General features: G+C 43.3%; 1 protein-coding gene across 2 annotated transcripts in view; it reads right to left on the bottom strand.

The window, feature by feature from the left end:
- Positions 1 to 279: 279 nt before the first annotated feature.
- Positions 280 to 16,530, bottom strand: part of pfas (phosphoribosylformylglycinamidine synthase) — a 47,554-nt gene continuing 31,303 nt past the window's right edge. For both annotated transcript variants that reach the window (XM_073060925.1, XM_073060926.1), the window contains 14 exons: positions 15,486 to 15,602; positions 11,626 to 11,757; positions 11,264 to 11,494; positions 9,970 to 10,150; positions 8,143 to 8,226; positions 7,747 to 7,902; positions 7,535 to 7,666; positions 7,083 to 7,228; positions 6,387 to 6,597; positions 5,751 to 5,842; positions 3,682 to 3,793; positions 2,864 to 3,016; positions 1,897 to 2,049; positions 280 to 870 (listed from right to left, as the gene is read on the bottom strand). In XM_073060925.1, coding sequence (XP_072917026.1) covers positions 560 to 870; positions 1,897 to 2,049; positions 2,864 to 3,016; positions 3,682 to 3,793; positions 5,751 to 5,842; positions 6,387 to 6,597; positions 7,083 to 7,228; positions 7,535 to 7,666; positions 7,747 to 7,902; positions 8,143 to 8,226; positions 9,970 to 10,150; positions 11,264 to 11,494; positions 11,626 to 11,757; positions 15,486 to 15,602 — 2,211 coding nt within the window. In that variant the 3' untranslated portion in view covers positions 280 to 559. The remainder of the gene's footprint in view (positions 871 to 1,896; positions 2,050 to 2,863; positions 3,017 to 3,681; positions 3,794 to 5,750; positions 5,843 to 6,386; positions 6,598 to 7,082; positions 7,229 to 7,534; positions 7,667 to 7,746; positions 7,903 to 8,142; positions 8,227 to 9,969; positions 10,151 to 11,263; positions 11,495 to 11,625; positions 11,758 to 15,485; positions 15,603 to 16,530) is intronic.

Consider the following 16,530-nt stretch of genomic DNA (forward strand, 5'->3'; position numbering starts at 1 on the left):
ATTTCCCACAAACCTACAGCTCCATTTTAGAATTGCCTGAAGCTGAAACCCCATTTCTCTTGTACAGCCGTAGCTGCTCCTGGAGATATTTATAAGAAAAGTGCAGAGAGATTTTGAATAGTATCCAAATGTCCTATACTTGTCATAGCTGTTAGATTAGGGGGGGAAAATGCAGAGGGAACTTACCTCTACATCAAACTCATGCTGTTCAAATGTTGGAAAGGAAGGTTAACTCCTTCACCTTGTTCAGACTAAATGCAATGAGAAGAGCAGGTAACATTTGTTACTGTTAAATTTGTTTTTTATTTTTTACTAAAATATTCTACAGAAGCCATGTATGTGAAAGGCAAAGGGCCCATACACTATCAGAATTAATTTCTCTCCTCACCTCCCCCTTCCCTGGAAGTGGACAAAGCAGGGGGGAGAGCAAGAGGGACAACGGATAAAGATGAGTGCTACGACTCAGTACTTGAAAAGGCAGTTGCCCCGAGTCCAAGCAAAGATGAGATGGTGAACCTATGAGGGTAGTCAGTATCAATACCAAGAGCCACAGCAGCCATCAGAGACTCTGCAGACACCAGTCGTACGCGTTCTGGAACATGCGTAGCCATGGTGACACAGTGAGTGACTGCCGCCACTCAGCGGGCATCCAGGCCCACTGCCACAGTAAGGTGCAACGCTCCGGGTGAGGCATCATGGCAAGGTGCCGGCCGTCAGCTGAGCACAGCGCTGCAATTCCAAGTGGAGAACCATTGGGATTCTGAGGATAACGTTCCGTTGGAACACCCAAGTCATCACAGTATCGGATTGGAGCCAGGCCATTCTCAGTTACCATCTGCAGCACCTTTTCCGACTCAAACTGCATGTAACCTGCAAGGTAAACGGGACAGGAAGTGACCACTCCATTTGATCTGGTACAACCCCCACACCCCAACAAGACAATGCTGTTTGAACCACCATTAGATTTTCACCCCATCACCCCCAACTCCACCAGTCCCATTATTACAACACAGAGGCTGTTTGACCCCATTGAGTCTATATTGACTCCAAGCAGAGAAATCCCATCAATCCCATTCCCTTGTACTGGCTTTGAAATTTCCAACAAATTCTTATTGAATTCACTCATATTTTCACCACACTTCCAGGCAGGGAATTCTAAATTCCACTCTCTGCAATCAAAAAGATGTGCAAATGTTACCACTGAGAAGCAAGGTCTTCTTGTACTTGTGTAGAAAGGAGATAGAGAGATACACAAGGAGACTTCCACACTATTGCATGCATCATTGCTACACTGGACCAGAGTTGGAGAGATACACAGACAACTTCTGCACTGTTGGACATCCTGTCCATACACAGTTCAGGAGTTAAAGAGACACAAGAAGAGATAGGTACACAGACGACATTCCATTCAGACAAAGGACAAGGGTCAAAAAGATACAGGCAAATGCAATAGGCTGTCAGAGATATTGGCAGAGTCCAAGAGGTAAGTGGAAGTCTACAGATATAGCCTTTTAATCTTTGCATAGATATTTGTATGAAAACTTCCCCAATCCTTTCAGGCAGTGCAGAACCACGCAAGAGTCAATGAAGATCGTGTTAAATGTAGTTAGTTCCATTGACGAATAGGCTAAACAATTGGCACATAGCAAGCTCAGACAGCCATTTTATAGAATGATGAAAACTTGTGGCAGGGAAAGTGCTCACTGGCCCATCGTGTCCAGGCATTGAAGCGGTCAGCTCCAGAGAAGAGCAAATCCGATCTGAGTGAACAGATCCTGAAGCACCATTCCATTCTTGATTATATGAATCCAAAATCACAACTGATCATGTAACCAGTGCTTTTTTTGTGACCACCCTGATGCCTCACCACCTCAGTCACAATAAAAACCAACTCACCCTCTCCATGAGCAACCCAGATGCCGAGGGTTGAACCTGCCATCCCATTCAGCAGAAGTGAGCTGCTCTCCAAGATGGTCACTGTAACAAAGCGTGACTCAAAGCGATGAGAACGGTTGTGCGTCAGCAGGACACCCTGCTTCAACCCATCACCTGAAACAGATGGGCAAGTGTCAATAGATCTCCAAAGCAATGGATTCAAACACTTTTGCTCCAGACCCACCTTCCACTCACAGCTGGCATTAAGTCACTGGAAGTGGTAGCAAAGTCTTTAGGGCTGATATAATAAATAAAACATTAGAATTTATATTTGAAACTTGGATTGAGAAATTATCAATGGTAATACTTCAGTAAAACTTTTAACAAACAGGAGGCCCCCCTGATCTTTTGAGTGATGTGGCCTGGACAAATCAAGCCCTATGAAAGAAACTTCATTAGTCATTAATACTCAATACCACCCCAGCTTTACCAGTTGTCAAGAATTTGTATTTACACACACCTGCAAATATGAACACACTACTGAGAATTATTATATAATAGTTTACATATAATGGGGTCTGTGTCAAGGCCTGGGCTCCATTCTCAAGAGTTAAGGGTGATGGGAAACCTGATATGGGTCTATAAAATCATGACTGATTTCAAAAGAGTAGACACAGCAACAGCGTATCCACCAAGATATAAACGAGTTCAACAACACAATCCTTCTAAAAATCACAAAAGCCTTTCAGCAGCAGAGGGATGAGAATCTCCACCTCACCTGAACAGGGAATCCAATGGATTTGGGGCATTAAAAGGGGAAGCACCACAAGGATAATGGTGGTTGAATTTGCTGGAATGTGTATGGGAAAGGCTCATGCAGTGCATCACAGGAGAAGTAAATGGGCTGAATGAATATTAACCAAATGGGGCTTTGTATTACTATTCAACACAATGCAAGTAAGAAAACCATGATACAAGCTGCCCTCACCTTCTGATAGCTCTGTCTCTGAAGCCACCCAACCGAGCAGTGCCATCAGCTGGCAGCCATTGCACACACCCAAGCTAAAGGTGTCAGACCGGGAACGGAACCTGGAAAACTCGGCATGTGCTCTGGGATTGAATTGCACCGTTGCAGCCCAGCCTACAAGACAAAAAACAGACTAATAGTACAGCATCAGCAAAATGGGAAATGCACAGGAACATGGTGTGCGAACACCCGAATTACCGCCTCCCGTTATCTACTCCCAAACAGTAATCCAATAAATATTCCTGTTCTCAATGTTCATTGTATGTTCTGATGTGGTCATTTCCAATGTTGGCTACAAGCTCCTATTTTCATTGTTCACTAAACATTCGTGGAACAATTGTTAATATCTATTAACCCCTACTGTCAGTTTTTATTAACTATTCCTGTTCCTGCATTTTCATTCCGCTCTATTCATTTTCATTAAATATTCTTTTCCATTCCCTTTTATCGTCCATTGAACAGTTTCCCTCCACCCCCAAATTCATTCAAATGCTGTTCTTTCATTCCATATCATTAAATATTCCATTTCCCATAAGTGCTTATTAAATATTTCTGATCTTCTATTCCCAGTTAATGCCCACAAAATCATCCTGCTTCCCCACGTCTATTTCCACTGCTCTAGTTCCTGTCCCTCTACACCCAGTCGGTATTCATTTAATATTCCTGTTTCTCATGCCCATCATTACACATTTCCCAATGTGGAATTTACAATAAAGGACAACGTAGGGCGGGTTCTTGTTCTTTGGAGCAAAAGGTTTTTTAAAAACCACATATTTTACCTTTTGCTGAGCCCAGAACATCAGCGTAACTGAACCCTCCAACAAACACCAGCCCACGGAATGAATCCAGAGCCAGTCCTGAACAAATGTCCGTCATGGTCACATCCCAAACCTGCAGAAGTAAAGCGCATCATCTTACCCAAGCAATTCATAGTGAGGAACTTCCAGGGTGAAAAATATTAATGGATTTGTCTAATAGATACAAAGCTGGAAAATGGAATTCAATCCAAAAGTCCAAGGTAGCTTTGAGGTTTTGAGGCATGGAGAGAACTGGGTGTGGATATCCACAATTGCCTAAAGATAGTGGAACTAGTGCTTTATGCAGTTTCATTACCTATTTGCTATTCATAGAATACACACATAGGGAAGAGGTAGCAAAATAGCATAAAGCACCAGTTTTGCATAATTTATGTATAATGTGTTTTGTGCTGTCTGAGTCTGTGTGCCTGTGATGCTGCAAGTTTTTTCTATCGTACCCATACCTCACTGTACTTGTGCACAATAACAATGAACGACTTGAGTCACAGCTACTGTGTAGTGTACAGATCTGATCACACTGCAGGGAAAGTATGATGCCCACAAGAGGGTGTAGAGGAAACATACGTTACCAGCCAAGCACAAATTAAAATCCTGAGGAGATACTGTTGAGGGTGGTGTTACTTTCTATAGTTTGACAATGAAAGGTCGTTGAAACTGATGCAGGGTGGATGTTAAATCTGGCCAAGGAGTCTCAGAACAAGAGGCAGGCTATTGAGTACACTTCTTCAAACTAAAGGCAGTGAAATTTAGTGCAAGTTCAGTCATCGAGCTCATTCAGAACAAATTCATAGGTTCAAAAGTTCAAAGTAAATTTAATCAAACTACATACACGTCACCATATGAAACCCTGAGATAGATTTTCTTGCGGGCATTCACAGTAAATACAAGAAACTCAATAGAATCAATGAAAGATCACACTCAACAGGATGGGCAAACAACTAATGTGCAAAACACAACTGCGCAAATGTAAAAAGAAAGAAAAATAATAAAGAACAAGTAAGCAATAGATAGAGAACATGAGATGAAGAGTCCTTGAAGGTGAGGCCACAGGCTGTGGGAACAGTTCAGTGTTGGGGTGAGTGAAGTTATCCCTCTGGTTCAAGAACCTGATGGCTGAAGGGTAATAAATCTTCCTAAACGTACTGGTGTGTACTGTAAGGCTTTTGTACCTCCCTCCTGATGGCAGTAGTGAGAAGAGAACATGGTCTGGATGGTGGAGGTTCTTCATGATGGATGCTGCTTTCCTGTGACAGTGCACATTTATAGATGTGCTCAGTGGTAGGAAGGGCATTACTTGTGATGAACTGGGCCATATCCACTACTTTTTGTAGGACGTTCCATTCAAGGGCATTGGTATTTCCATACTACAGCACGAGGCAACCAGTGTGTATTCTCCACTGCACAGCTCCTGAAGTTCGTTAAAGTTTTAGATTCAGTATGTCATCTTTGCAAACTTCTGAGAAAATTGAGGTGCTGCCGTGCTTTCTTTCTAATGGCACTTACATGCTGGACCCAGGCCAGATCCTCCGAAATGATAATGCCAAGGAAGTTGCTAACACCCTCCAACTCTGATCCCTTGATGAGGATTGACTCGTGAACCACTGGTTTCCTTCTCCTGTAGTCAATCATCAGCTCTTCGGTTTTGGTGACATTGAGTAAGAGGGTGACACAAGTTTCTGGCTATTAACAGAATCTTAGCAGATGGGGATGAATATAAAAATTGTGACGGTCCAGGACCATACTTGGATTAAGTACACTTTCTTTAGCACTTCAGCAATTGACCAGAGAGCATACATTTAAGTTAAATAATGAAAGGATCAGAATGACTGAACAGAAAAAAAAGATTATTCAACCAGTATGGAGGTCTGGATTGATGCCTGAAATGATAAAGGTAGAGGCCTGAAGCAGCAATGGCTGAAGTGTAAACCACAGAAATATGGATGAAAAGGGAAGTGGCACTGGGATCAATCTAATCAAACTGGCACAGATACAATGGGCTGAACAGCCTTCATCAGCACTGCAGGTTTTACCTGGAATCCGGCCATAACAAGTGATGCCACCATTTCCCGGTCACCGTTGCTGCCTTCCTCCCGCAACACAGCCACTCGTGGCTTAGAATCAGCTGTCAAAATAGAATAAGATTTGAGCACAGGAATAAAGACATTTTACTGCAATTATACAGGGCCACGGCCAGACACACTTTGGTCTTCCTATTTATGACTGGATACACTTGCTACGGAGGGAGTGCAATGCAGTTTCACTAGACTGATTCCAAGGATGACCAGTTTGCCATGAGACAGAGTAGACCAAGCCAAAATTTTCTTCTGTCCAGGAGACTGAGGGGAGAGGTCTCATTTCAACTCTCAAAATTCTGACGTGACTGAATATGTGGCAGGCCTTCGAGAGAAATGACCTTATGAAGGCAGTGAATCACTGTGGAGGTTCAGTCTTGAGTTTATCTAGCTGGTGGAGCACGGATAAGGGGACCAATGCTGGAAAATAGTACTGAAGCAAATCAGCTATGATATTGACAGATGGTGAAGCTGGAACAAAGGGCCAAATAACCCAAGTTTTCCTGCTGCTAGTTCTGTGTATTGATGGAGTGCCCAACAGTCCATGGATCTGACAAGTGTACTGTGCACTGGAGGATGATGTCACCTATTTACCTAACCCAGCTGACGGTCTAGGGCTGGTGACTGGTTCAAAGCTCAGAGTGTATTTGGGAGCCGTGCGATGATCCATCCCTCTCTCCTCTTCCTCCACACAAGCCCGGTTGGCCTGCAGTCTCTCCAGTTGGAAGCTGGTCTCTTCCCACCAGCAGCGGAGAGTGGCCAGCTGCTCCAAGAGAACCTCCTCTCCGTTCACTCGCACCGTAATCTGGGGGGAAAAAAATCCAGATTAACCACAGAAGCAACTGGAGTGGAATATGCCCCCTTCAACCCTTGGCCCCTGATGTGAGGAATTGGTGCTGGGTCTGTGACTCAACCAGGAAACCATTTGTGGGATTGAACTGTGGAGGGGATGACCTGAGAGAATCTGATAATCTCCTCACCATGACCAGAGATAGCAGATAAATGACTCGCCCCAATTTTACAAACAAATTACATCAAATGGATATTTAATTCACTCACTGCATTAAACAGGAAGTGCAACAGCAACCAAGGAATAGCAACACAAGAGGCTCAATCACTATACTCTGGGTCCTTAATAACTTTGGTCATTTCCCAATCCCAAGAATACCTGGTAACCCCATCATTCATTGCAGCCTAGGGCACCCTCATGGTGCAACAGAGGCACCCCAGTGTTCCTGATAAACACATCACCTAAAAACTTAGCCATTCAGCCCTCACTGGGTTACTCACTGTGCTCTGGGAACCCTGTCCAATGGTGGAACCAATCCGCCAGCACTGAAGTCCCGCTGCTTTGTACCGAGAACTCACTTCATTGGCAGATGCTTCTGAAACCTCCAACACCAAACCCAGCTCCTCAGAAAATAACAGCTCAAGTACTGGGGAAACAAGAGTAATCTGTGTCAGCTGGGAGAGTTTGGCCACAAAGGGTTTGGGAGCTGTGGGGCAGAGAATGGTTGGGAAAGAGTGTATAGAAAGGTTATAGACACCTTTGAAATGAAGGGAGAAGGTTCATACATGGTCAGGTGGGCTAGTGGAGGCTGAAAGAAGAAGCCAACATAAGCCAGGTATGGGATGTCGTGGCTGTTGCTGGAAGGAAGTCTACATAAAGGAACGGGGAGATTAGACTAGCTCAAGGAGGTCACTGGGGACAGAGAAGATGATGAGAATTTGCAGTAACTTACCGCTGGTCTCTCTGTGACAAGTTTTGTTTTCAATGCTGACATCAATGCCATAGTTCCCTCCGATGGCCATCTCGATCAAGCATGTGAGTAACCCTCCGTCACTGACATCGTGGCCAGCACTCAGCAATCGTTCTGGGGCAAGGAAAGATTAAGAACATGAAACAGTGGGACCGCACAGGAAGTGGGAAAGTGTTCCAGACTTGTAGACTCACCGCCCAGCAGCTGCTGAGTGACAGCAAAGCAGGACTTGAGATTGTGTGGACTGTCCAGGTCCGGGCAGCAGTTGCCAATCTGAGAGTAGCATTGAGCCAAAGCACTTCCTCCCATTCGATACTGACCAGGTGTAACAGGTACATACAGCAGCACCCCTAAACATGGACAGAGAAGCATTAGGCCACAGCAACCCTACATAGCTGTACTTCAACGTGTGACCTGGCACAAAGTCACGGCCCCAAACATGGACAATGTCAACATTACATTTTACACCTTCCTGCTGCAGTACTCTCAGTTCAACAACCCGCTTGCCAATTGAATCAAAGAAGGAAGACACCCTTCTGACCATGCTAGAACCTTGCAATCTCGGTTGTCAACAGCGACTGAAATCGTACCTTTCTCTTGGGGGTTTTTCAAGTCAGGAGTCACAGTGGTGGTGATGTCAGGACACATGGCATAAACGGAGATCACGAGGGAGCCTGAGAATCAGAAGAAAAACGGGCATCAGCTGGTGGTTGGCTGCTTCGGGACTCCACCGGAACAACATGATCCTCTGCAGATCGCCCACCTCCCACACGGGGATATCCATTCATGGAACCCACCCCAAGTTAGACTGGCACAAAATACTGCAGGCCATGGAACAAGTGGAGGAAAGAATCAATGGGAGAAAGTAGAGCGTTCTCATTTGTTTTAATTGTGTGTTTTGATTCTTTTCCTAGGATCTGGTTTCCACTGGCAAGGCCAACATTTATTGCCCATCCTTAATAGCCATTAAGGAGATGAACCACATGGCACTTCCAGTGAAGATGCTCCTCAATGCTGTTGGGCAGGAAGATCCTGAATTTAGAACCAACTGGAATGGAGGATCAGTGAGACTTCTAGTGCAGGACAGTGTGTAGCTTGGAAAAAGACTTTGCAGGTGATGTTCCTAGCTATTTTCCTGGTTTTGTCTTCCTTAGTGATGGACATCACAGGTTGGGAGCTACTGGTAGAGTGGCCCTGGCCAATAATTGCAACATATTTTTGTAAGTGGCACACAATTTAAAAACATTTTTATATATAAAAATAAGCAACCAAGTGATGTTAAACAGCAGTTCTGATAGCCAACAGGCACTCTGTAGAAGCAGCTAGTCACTTAACACTAGGAGAAGACCTGTGCTCTCTCAGGATACAAAGAGGTGGGAGCTGATAAAGGGGAACATTAGACTCTGGTCTCTTCAGTCATGGGACACAAGAAAAGGTCAAAGTTCAGGAAAGGCTGCATGTTCAACAACTGGCTCTAGTTCATAGGTTCTTAACATACATTGGGGTGAAATCTCATGCAAAACTGAAGAGACCCACACAGAAAAATGAGTTGGAGTATGAGCCAAATGGTATAGCTTTGAAGTAGATAAAAAAAAAATAAAGATATGGGGGAGGGGTGCATACACTAATCAGCAAAGGTTGCAGGACCAGGTTGTTGGAAATGTTTTCAGGATCCCAAGAGTTAAGAATATTAACACAAAAGGTACAAGTTTAATTGTCATTCAACCATACACATGAATCAAGCCAAATGAAACAACGCTCCTTCTGGGCCAAGTTGCAAAACACTGTATCAATAGTCACACACAAGACACAAATAATCATGATAGCAGTAAAACAGCGACGAAAATATAGCCCAAATCCCAGAATGATACGGCCTGTAAACCGATGGCGCAAGGAAGTTAGGACACAGTTGAATTGTTAAATGTAAATAAGGGTGACACAGGATCTAGTCTATTGGACTAATGATCCAGAGACGGTTCAAATTCTGAAACAGCAGCTGGAGAATTTAAAATTGTTTGCTTGGGGAAAACACCAGAACAAAGTGCTAATATTACTGACGGTGACCATACACCTGCCAGTTTACGGTTAAAAAACTCATTGGGTTGTAATTGCCCTGAACTAATTGCCCAGAAGGGTAGTGGGAGCAGAAACCCTCATTAAAACAGGATCTCAAGAGCTGAGACCAGCAGGGCAATGGACCCATTGCTTTGAATTGGGTAACACTGGGAAGTTCTTTTATAATGAGCAGAAATAAGATAGACCAAATAATCTCAAGTGATAAAAATATTCTGTAGTTCTAGTAAGAACCTCCATAAGATACAGGGATTGCTCGTTGCAAGGTCAATGGACCAAATAAATGGCTTTGCCAAGCACCTAGGATAGAAAGGCCTCTGCCACAGCACACCTTTGCTACTTACCTGGGGCTTTGACGGTCTCCTGACCCACACGAGCAGCCATACTCAAGGAATCCTTTCCACCATCCACAGCAATTCCAAGTTCAGCCATTACACGGCACATGGCCTCACAGGCATCGTAAAGAGCTGCACCCTCCCCCGGCAACTTAGCTGGCCACATCCAGTTACCGCTACACTTAACATCCTACCAAAGAGAGAACACACACTGAAGGGCTTTGGAATAAACAGGCAAGTAACAGGCAGCAGCCGGTACAGACTGGAGAAAAGGATCGGCAACTGGTGGGGGCAGCTAGTCTGTGAATGGTGCGACTGGAAGCAGTGAGTGAGGAGGGTCCATGATTATGGTGCAGCTGTATAAGACTTTAGCAAAGCCACATATCGAATAGTGGTCATCTCCTTACAAAAAGGACCTGGAGACTTTGGAGAAAGTGCAGAAGAGGTTTACAAGGATGCACTCTGGATTAGAATGTATTTGTGGTTAGAAATTGAACAAACTTGTTTTCTTTGGAGTGGAGGCAGAGGGAAAACCCGACAGAAGTTTATAAGCTCAAAAGACACAAATAGGGTACACAGAATCTTTCTCCCAGGGTAAATGATCAAATGAGGGGGTATACATTCAAGATAAGAAGAGGAAAATCCAAGAGATGTGTAGGGCATGGTTTTCTTTTTACTGAAAGCGTTAGATGCATGGAGCAGGCTGCCAGAGGTGGAGGTGGAAGCAGATTTGATTGTGGCACTTAAGAGATTTTGAAAAGAGAGAGGGATATACTGTAGATCATGTTCAGACAGAAGAGATTTAGTATAACTTGGTATCAAGTTCAGCACCAATCTGTCAGCTGAAGGGCCTGTTCCAAAGCGCTACCTTGGAACAAGGCAGCATCCATTATTAAGGACCCCATCACCCAGGGCATGCCCTCTTGTGTACGTCCATCAGGAAGGAGATACAGAAGCCTGAAGGCATACTCATGATTCAGCAAGAGCTTCTTCTCCTCTGCCATCTGATTCCTAAATGGACACTGAACCCATGAACACTACCTCTCTTTTTAAAATTGTTTATTTTAACTATTTTATATACATATATACATACTGTAATTAACTAACTTTTTTTCTTTATCATGTATTGCATTGTACAACCAAGTTAACAAATTTCATGACATATGCCGGTGATATTAAACCTGATTCTGATTCCGTTTTATGTTCTATTAAATAAAGAGCACTTGTAAGCCTTAAGTGAGGAGAAGGGAGGGGGAGGTTGGAGTAGGGGAGAAGTGTGGACAAACCCATAGTCACCACTTACCTTGAGGTCCGTCACACGGGCAAACACCAGGTTAGTCAGAGCTTCCCCTACAGCCATTCGGGCTCCAGCCTCAGGGTCGACCAGCCCTTTGATGGGCTGCTCTCCAATTGCCGTGGCAGCTCCCACAGTATCAAAGTAAGATAGGGCAATGACGGCCACATCAGCGAGAGGAGTGTGGAGTGGTCCTACACACTGTTGCTGGGCTACCAGACCCGTCACCGAACGGTCCACCTGTAGAAGAGTAGACTGTACTTAACCAATGGTAGCCATTTCAAACACTTCACATGCTCGTGTCCCACATTACCTAGGCATCCGACCTTGTTATGGTTTAGTTCTCTTTCCCTGTGTCTTCCCCATCTCACCTTATTCGTCAGGTATCGTTTGCTGGCCACCGCGGGCAGTCGCAGTACACGGCTCAGGGCTTCCCTCACATTCAGGCCTGCTGGTAGGGTCAGAGGCTGAAGACTGGGCTTCTTCCGATTTAAAATGAACTCCTGTAAAACATATTAAAGATGATGCATGAAATTTGTAACCAATTAACATCTGAATCAGCAGGAGTTGCAGCAATGGATGTGGAATCCATTGAATGTTCAGTGGGGGTGAAGATTCTTTCAGCAATTACTGGAAGTGGTGCATACATTTCAGTGTTATAGTAAGGTATTACCGTAAAAATGGCCTTTCCTGTGTGGAACCAGCACATTCTTTTCTGATTCTCTGAGCTTAACTCGACTGCTGCAGTTTCCTCCCACATCTCATACATGCTCTGCTAGGGTAACTGGCCACTGCAAACTATCTCTAGCGTAGGAGGGTGGTGCAGGAGTTGGTTGGGGGGTGGGTGGGCGCAGATCGATGAGGAATGTGTAGTTGATAGAGGGAATAGGAATTCATGGGGGAGATAGGACCACTGGGAAGCCTCAGAGCTGGTGCAGAGTTGCTGGGCCAAACATCATCCTACTATGCTGCAGGTAGATTGTCAATGTCTTATTGTGAGGGGTGAATAACATTAAGAGTTAGTGAGATTTGCAGAGTATTTAGCATTGAGGTGCAAAGTATGCATCAGTATTACAGTGATCGGTGCAGGATATATTAAAGGTTGAGAGATTCATGTGGCTATCAGTGAGGTAATTGGTCACATTAAAGTGAAGTATGTGGGGAATATTATAAGGCATAGGAGTAGAATTAGGCCATTCAGCTCATCGAGTCTGCTCTGCCATTTCATCATCCATTTTCTTCAACCCCATTCTCTTGCTTTCTCCCCTTAACCTTTCCTGTTCTGATTAATCAAGAATCTATCAATCTCTGCCTTAAATGCACCTAGTGACATGGCCTCCATAGTTGCCTGTGGCAATGAATTTCAGATTTAGCACCTTCTGATTTCCTCATCTCTGTTCTAAATGGATATCCCTGTATTTTGAGAGCTGTGCCATCTAGACCTAGATTTCCCCATCAAAGGAAACATTCTCCTCACATCCACTCTATCTAGACCTTTCAACGTTTGATAAGTTTCGATAAGTTTCAATAAGATCCCACCCCCAATTCTCCATATTAAAGCAAACCTAGAGCCTTCAGTCACTGCTACATGATAACCCTTTCCCGGATCATCCACATGAACCTCCTCCGAACCCTCTCCAACGTCAGTGAAATACTGTATGCGCTCTATCAGTGTACTAGTGAGGGGCATTTGGTGTGCAGCCTTTAAACAGCATGTCATAGTGAGAATTGAACCATTTTCAGGATACCCATTTATATCAATTGGTTAAGATTAAAGAAGGCTTAATGTCATTCAAAGTATACAGGTGTAAGAGAAAATGAAATAATAGCACTCTGGATCCGATGCAGTGAAGAGTGCCGACTGCTTGAGTTTGTGAATATGCTTGATATATTAGTGCACTGCAATGAAGAGTGCCGGGTGTTTTAGTATTACATAAGATGCACACGGCATATCAACTAAAAAATGAGTTGTGTGTTGTTGACTCCTGGCAACCCTATGGATTGTGTAGGTTTTCATGGCGAGATACGTAAGTAGATTGCCAGGCCTTTCTTCTGCACCGATCCCGCTGCTGTCCAGGTTAGGACCCGGCCAGATTCAAACTCAGGACCCTCCGCCTCGAAGTTCCGTGCTGATGCCACTACACTACCAGCCAGTCCAAAGAATGAGTACAGTTCCACAAATGTGTTTGGGGAGAATTGAAAGTAAATTGACAGGTTGATGACAGACAGTAAATGAAAAGGGGAATAGGGCACACAAAGCAGTGGACATTATTCTTGTTGCAGTTTTAACGTGGGAGATAAGACTAAGTTAAAGAGAAGCATACAGGGGGATTACTGCATATTTACTATTTCAGTAATATTGTAAATACACTGTTTAAGCATTCTTTGTTGTTTATATTATTCATTATGGGTTACAAGTACATGAATGCCATACATCACGCCACATCACATACATGCCTCGCTTAAAGTAAAACCAAAACTAAGGCGCGCGCTCCCAGATCAATGTTTCCTTACAATTAGTTTTGTTTTGGAGTTACTGTTATGTAAATTGGTAAATTATTGTCACATGTAGTAGGTACAGAGGAAAAACCGCTTTGAGGTAGTACAAGGGAAAACAGTAACAAAAAGAATCAAGTGTTACAGTTACAGAGTGCAGTGTCATAGTGAGGTAGATTTGAAGGTGAACAGTCTATCTCATCGTACCAGGGAACCATTCAATAGTCTTCTAATAATGGGATAGAAGCTGTCCTTGATCCAGGTTGCACAGGCTTTCAGGATCTTGTATCTTCTGCACAATTGGAGTAGAGAAAATGTGTGGTGTGAGTCAGGTTTTGTTGGCTGCTTTACCAAAGTGTTCATAAGTGTAGACAGAGTCCATGGAGGGGAGGCTGGTTTCCGTGATGACTGACTTATACCTGCAACTCTGCAGCTTTTTACAGTCTCAGGAAGAGGAGTTCCCACAGGAAGCCATGATGACATGTCTTATATCGATGGGTGCAGAGTATGTTACAGTTAATGATGCTTGTACTAAATATGTATCAGCATGGTTCAGTAATCGATTAGAGAAACACGCAGCCTTTATCACAGCTGCAAGCAGAATAATCAATATCCGTCTGTGAGCACTGTGCTGACTCTGCTGAATGGTGTATTAGTTATGTTTTTGAACGCACAAGATATGTCAGAAGTACAGTAAAGTTGTTGAATACAAGTTAGACAAGCACAATACAAATGCATTATGGTGAAAGCTGGGGTATAATAGTTACAGTGTGGCAAGATAAAGTTATATTACAGTGAAGGGCATCACTACATTGGAATGACATTGTGCAGGCTACAACAGTGTACAAAGAATACATAGATCATTAAAGTTACCATGAAAGCTGCAGTGTACAGAGTGACTGCAATCATACAGTCCATATGCATCCTTTACCAAGTAGGTAGGTCCATTTGTGCAATCTATCTGTGTGCTACAATGAGTGATGCAGGGCATATTAGTATAATAGTGAATGTAGAATATAGTTAATTCCAGTGACGTTTGCAGGCTATGCCACTGCTTTACACCAAGAGTTGCAGGGGACGTTGATATCTTTCAAATAAAGTTAAAATTGGGAATATGCAGGCAACCACTACAATTGGAGAAATGCTGATTTTTAAGATTTTAAAAATAAATTTTAGGCACTAAGGTTATTCAAAAAGGTATACAACACGGGTTGTAATTTTAAAATCAAGACATGGTCAGAATTGCAAGTCATTGAATATAGAGTAGTAAGTGAAGGGGATAAGATGATACAGGAACAGATTTGGATACTTATGTTTATAGAGTATAAACTAGAGGGAAGAAAGCAGATAATGCTGGACAAACTCACATCAAGAGGCATCTGTGAAAGAGGCAATTATCTTTCATGAGTAAGACCCTTCATCACAACTGAAAGAAAACAAGAGTGCAAGAGCTGAGGGAGGAGCAAGTGAACAACATTCCCACGATGGAAGTAGATGACCGCAATGACGATGTGGATAGTCAGCTTTGCTTAGGAAAAACATGACAATAAAATCAATAACATATCATTTCATGCAAAATGATCAACTTGCGTGCTTTGAAATTGTCTCACACAAAACAAGATCCAGAGAAGGGAATAATGAGAGTTGTTGTGTCTCTCCTTTAAAGGCTTCAATTGGATGTGAATATTTGCTTTTAGTTCAAGGGCTGCCACTCTGCAAAAGCCGTATTCCTTACCTTCTGGGGCATTTTCCCCAGGATCCACTCTAGCTTCATATTCACAGGGTAAGCAATAGACTGCTCATCATTGGAGAACTCCGACGTTGAAATATCTCGATCATCAACCAACACTATCTGGAAAATAAATGATATTACTTGTACAAGTGTTGAGTCCTGTTCATTTGGACTATGCAAGTACTTAGTATGCACGCATACTCTCCCTGTTATGTGTGTAAGGTGGGGGGGGGGGGGTGGGAGAAGATTGTGGGATGTAAAAGTGGTGGCCCTCAGGTATTGAAGGGAAACATTGAAAGTAAGATTGTTTAAACAAAAGAAAAACCTGTCCTTCCTGTTTGGGTGCTCACAGTGGTAGCAGAAAATGGCTTCCAACTATGGGATCTGCCAGCATTTGATGAGAGCAAGCCTTATGAAAGCTGGAAAAATGAAATTGGAATATGGACACGTGTTATGGAACTGGAGAAGATGAAGCGAGCCATGGCTGTTGTGATGTCACTTTCGGGAAGAGCGAGAGTGACCACAGTGAGAATTTCAGTGGAAGACTTGAACAAAGATGATAGTATGAAAATGCTAATAAATACACTTGGCTGTGTTTTTTTTTTGAAGGAAGAAAAAGACTGGATTTATGAGGCACATTCAGACTGACAATTTACAAAGACAATTCTAAAAATATGGCTGATATTATTGATTTTGAACAAAGCTATACTCGCATGCATAAATGCAAAATGGAACTTCCTTACACTGTATTAGTTTTCATATTGTTGGATAATACATGTGTAGACATAGGACAGACAGCTAGTGTTAACTTCATGCACAGAACTTATATCTGCATCTATGAAATCAGCGCTGAGGATGTTTGAAGAAAAGGCCACTAAAACAACAGTCGGAACTAGTTTGAATCAGGAAACAGCATACTTTGCTGAGCAGAAATGAGAGTTTAGCAAGCTTAGGTCCCAGAGGGACCAGACAAGGGTACCATTACCTGGCACAAATCCAATCAATAAGTACGTTAGGAGATCGAAATGTGCGGAATGTCAAAGTATTT

The sequence above is a fragment of the Hemitrygon akajei genome, chromosome 11 (assembly GCF_048418815.1).
Source record: "Hemitrygon akajei chromosome 11, sHemAka1.3, whole genome shotgun sequence".
In the NCBI taxonomy this organism is placed as follows: Eukaryota; Metazoa; Chordata; class Chondrichthyes; order Myliobatiformes; family Dasyatidae; genus Hemitrygon; species Hemitrygon akajei.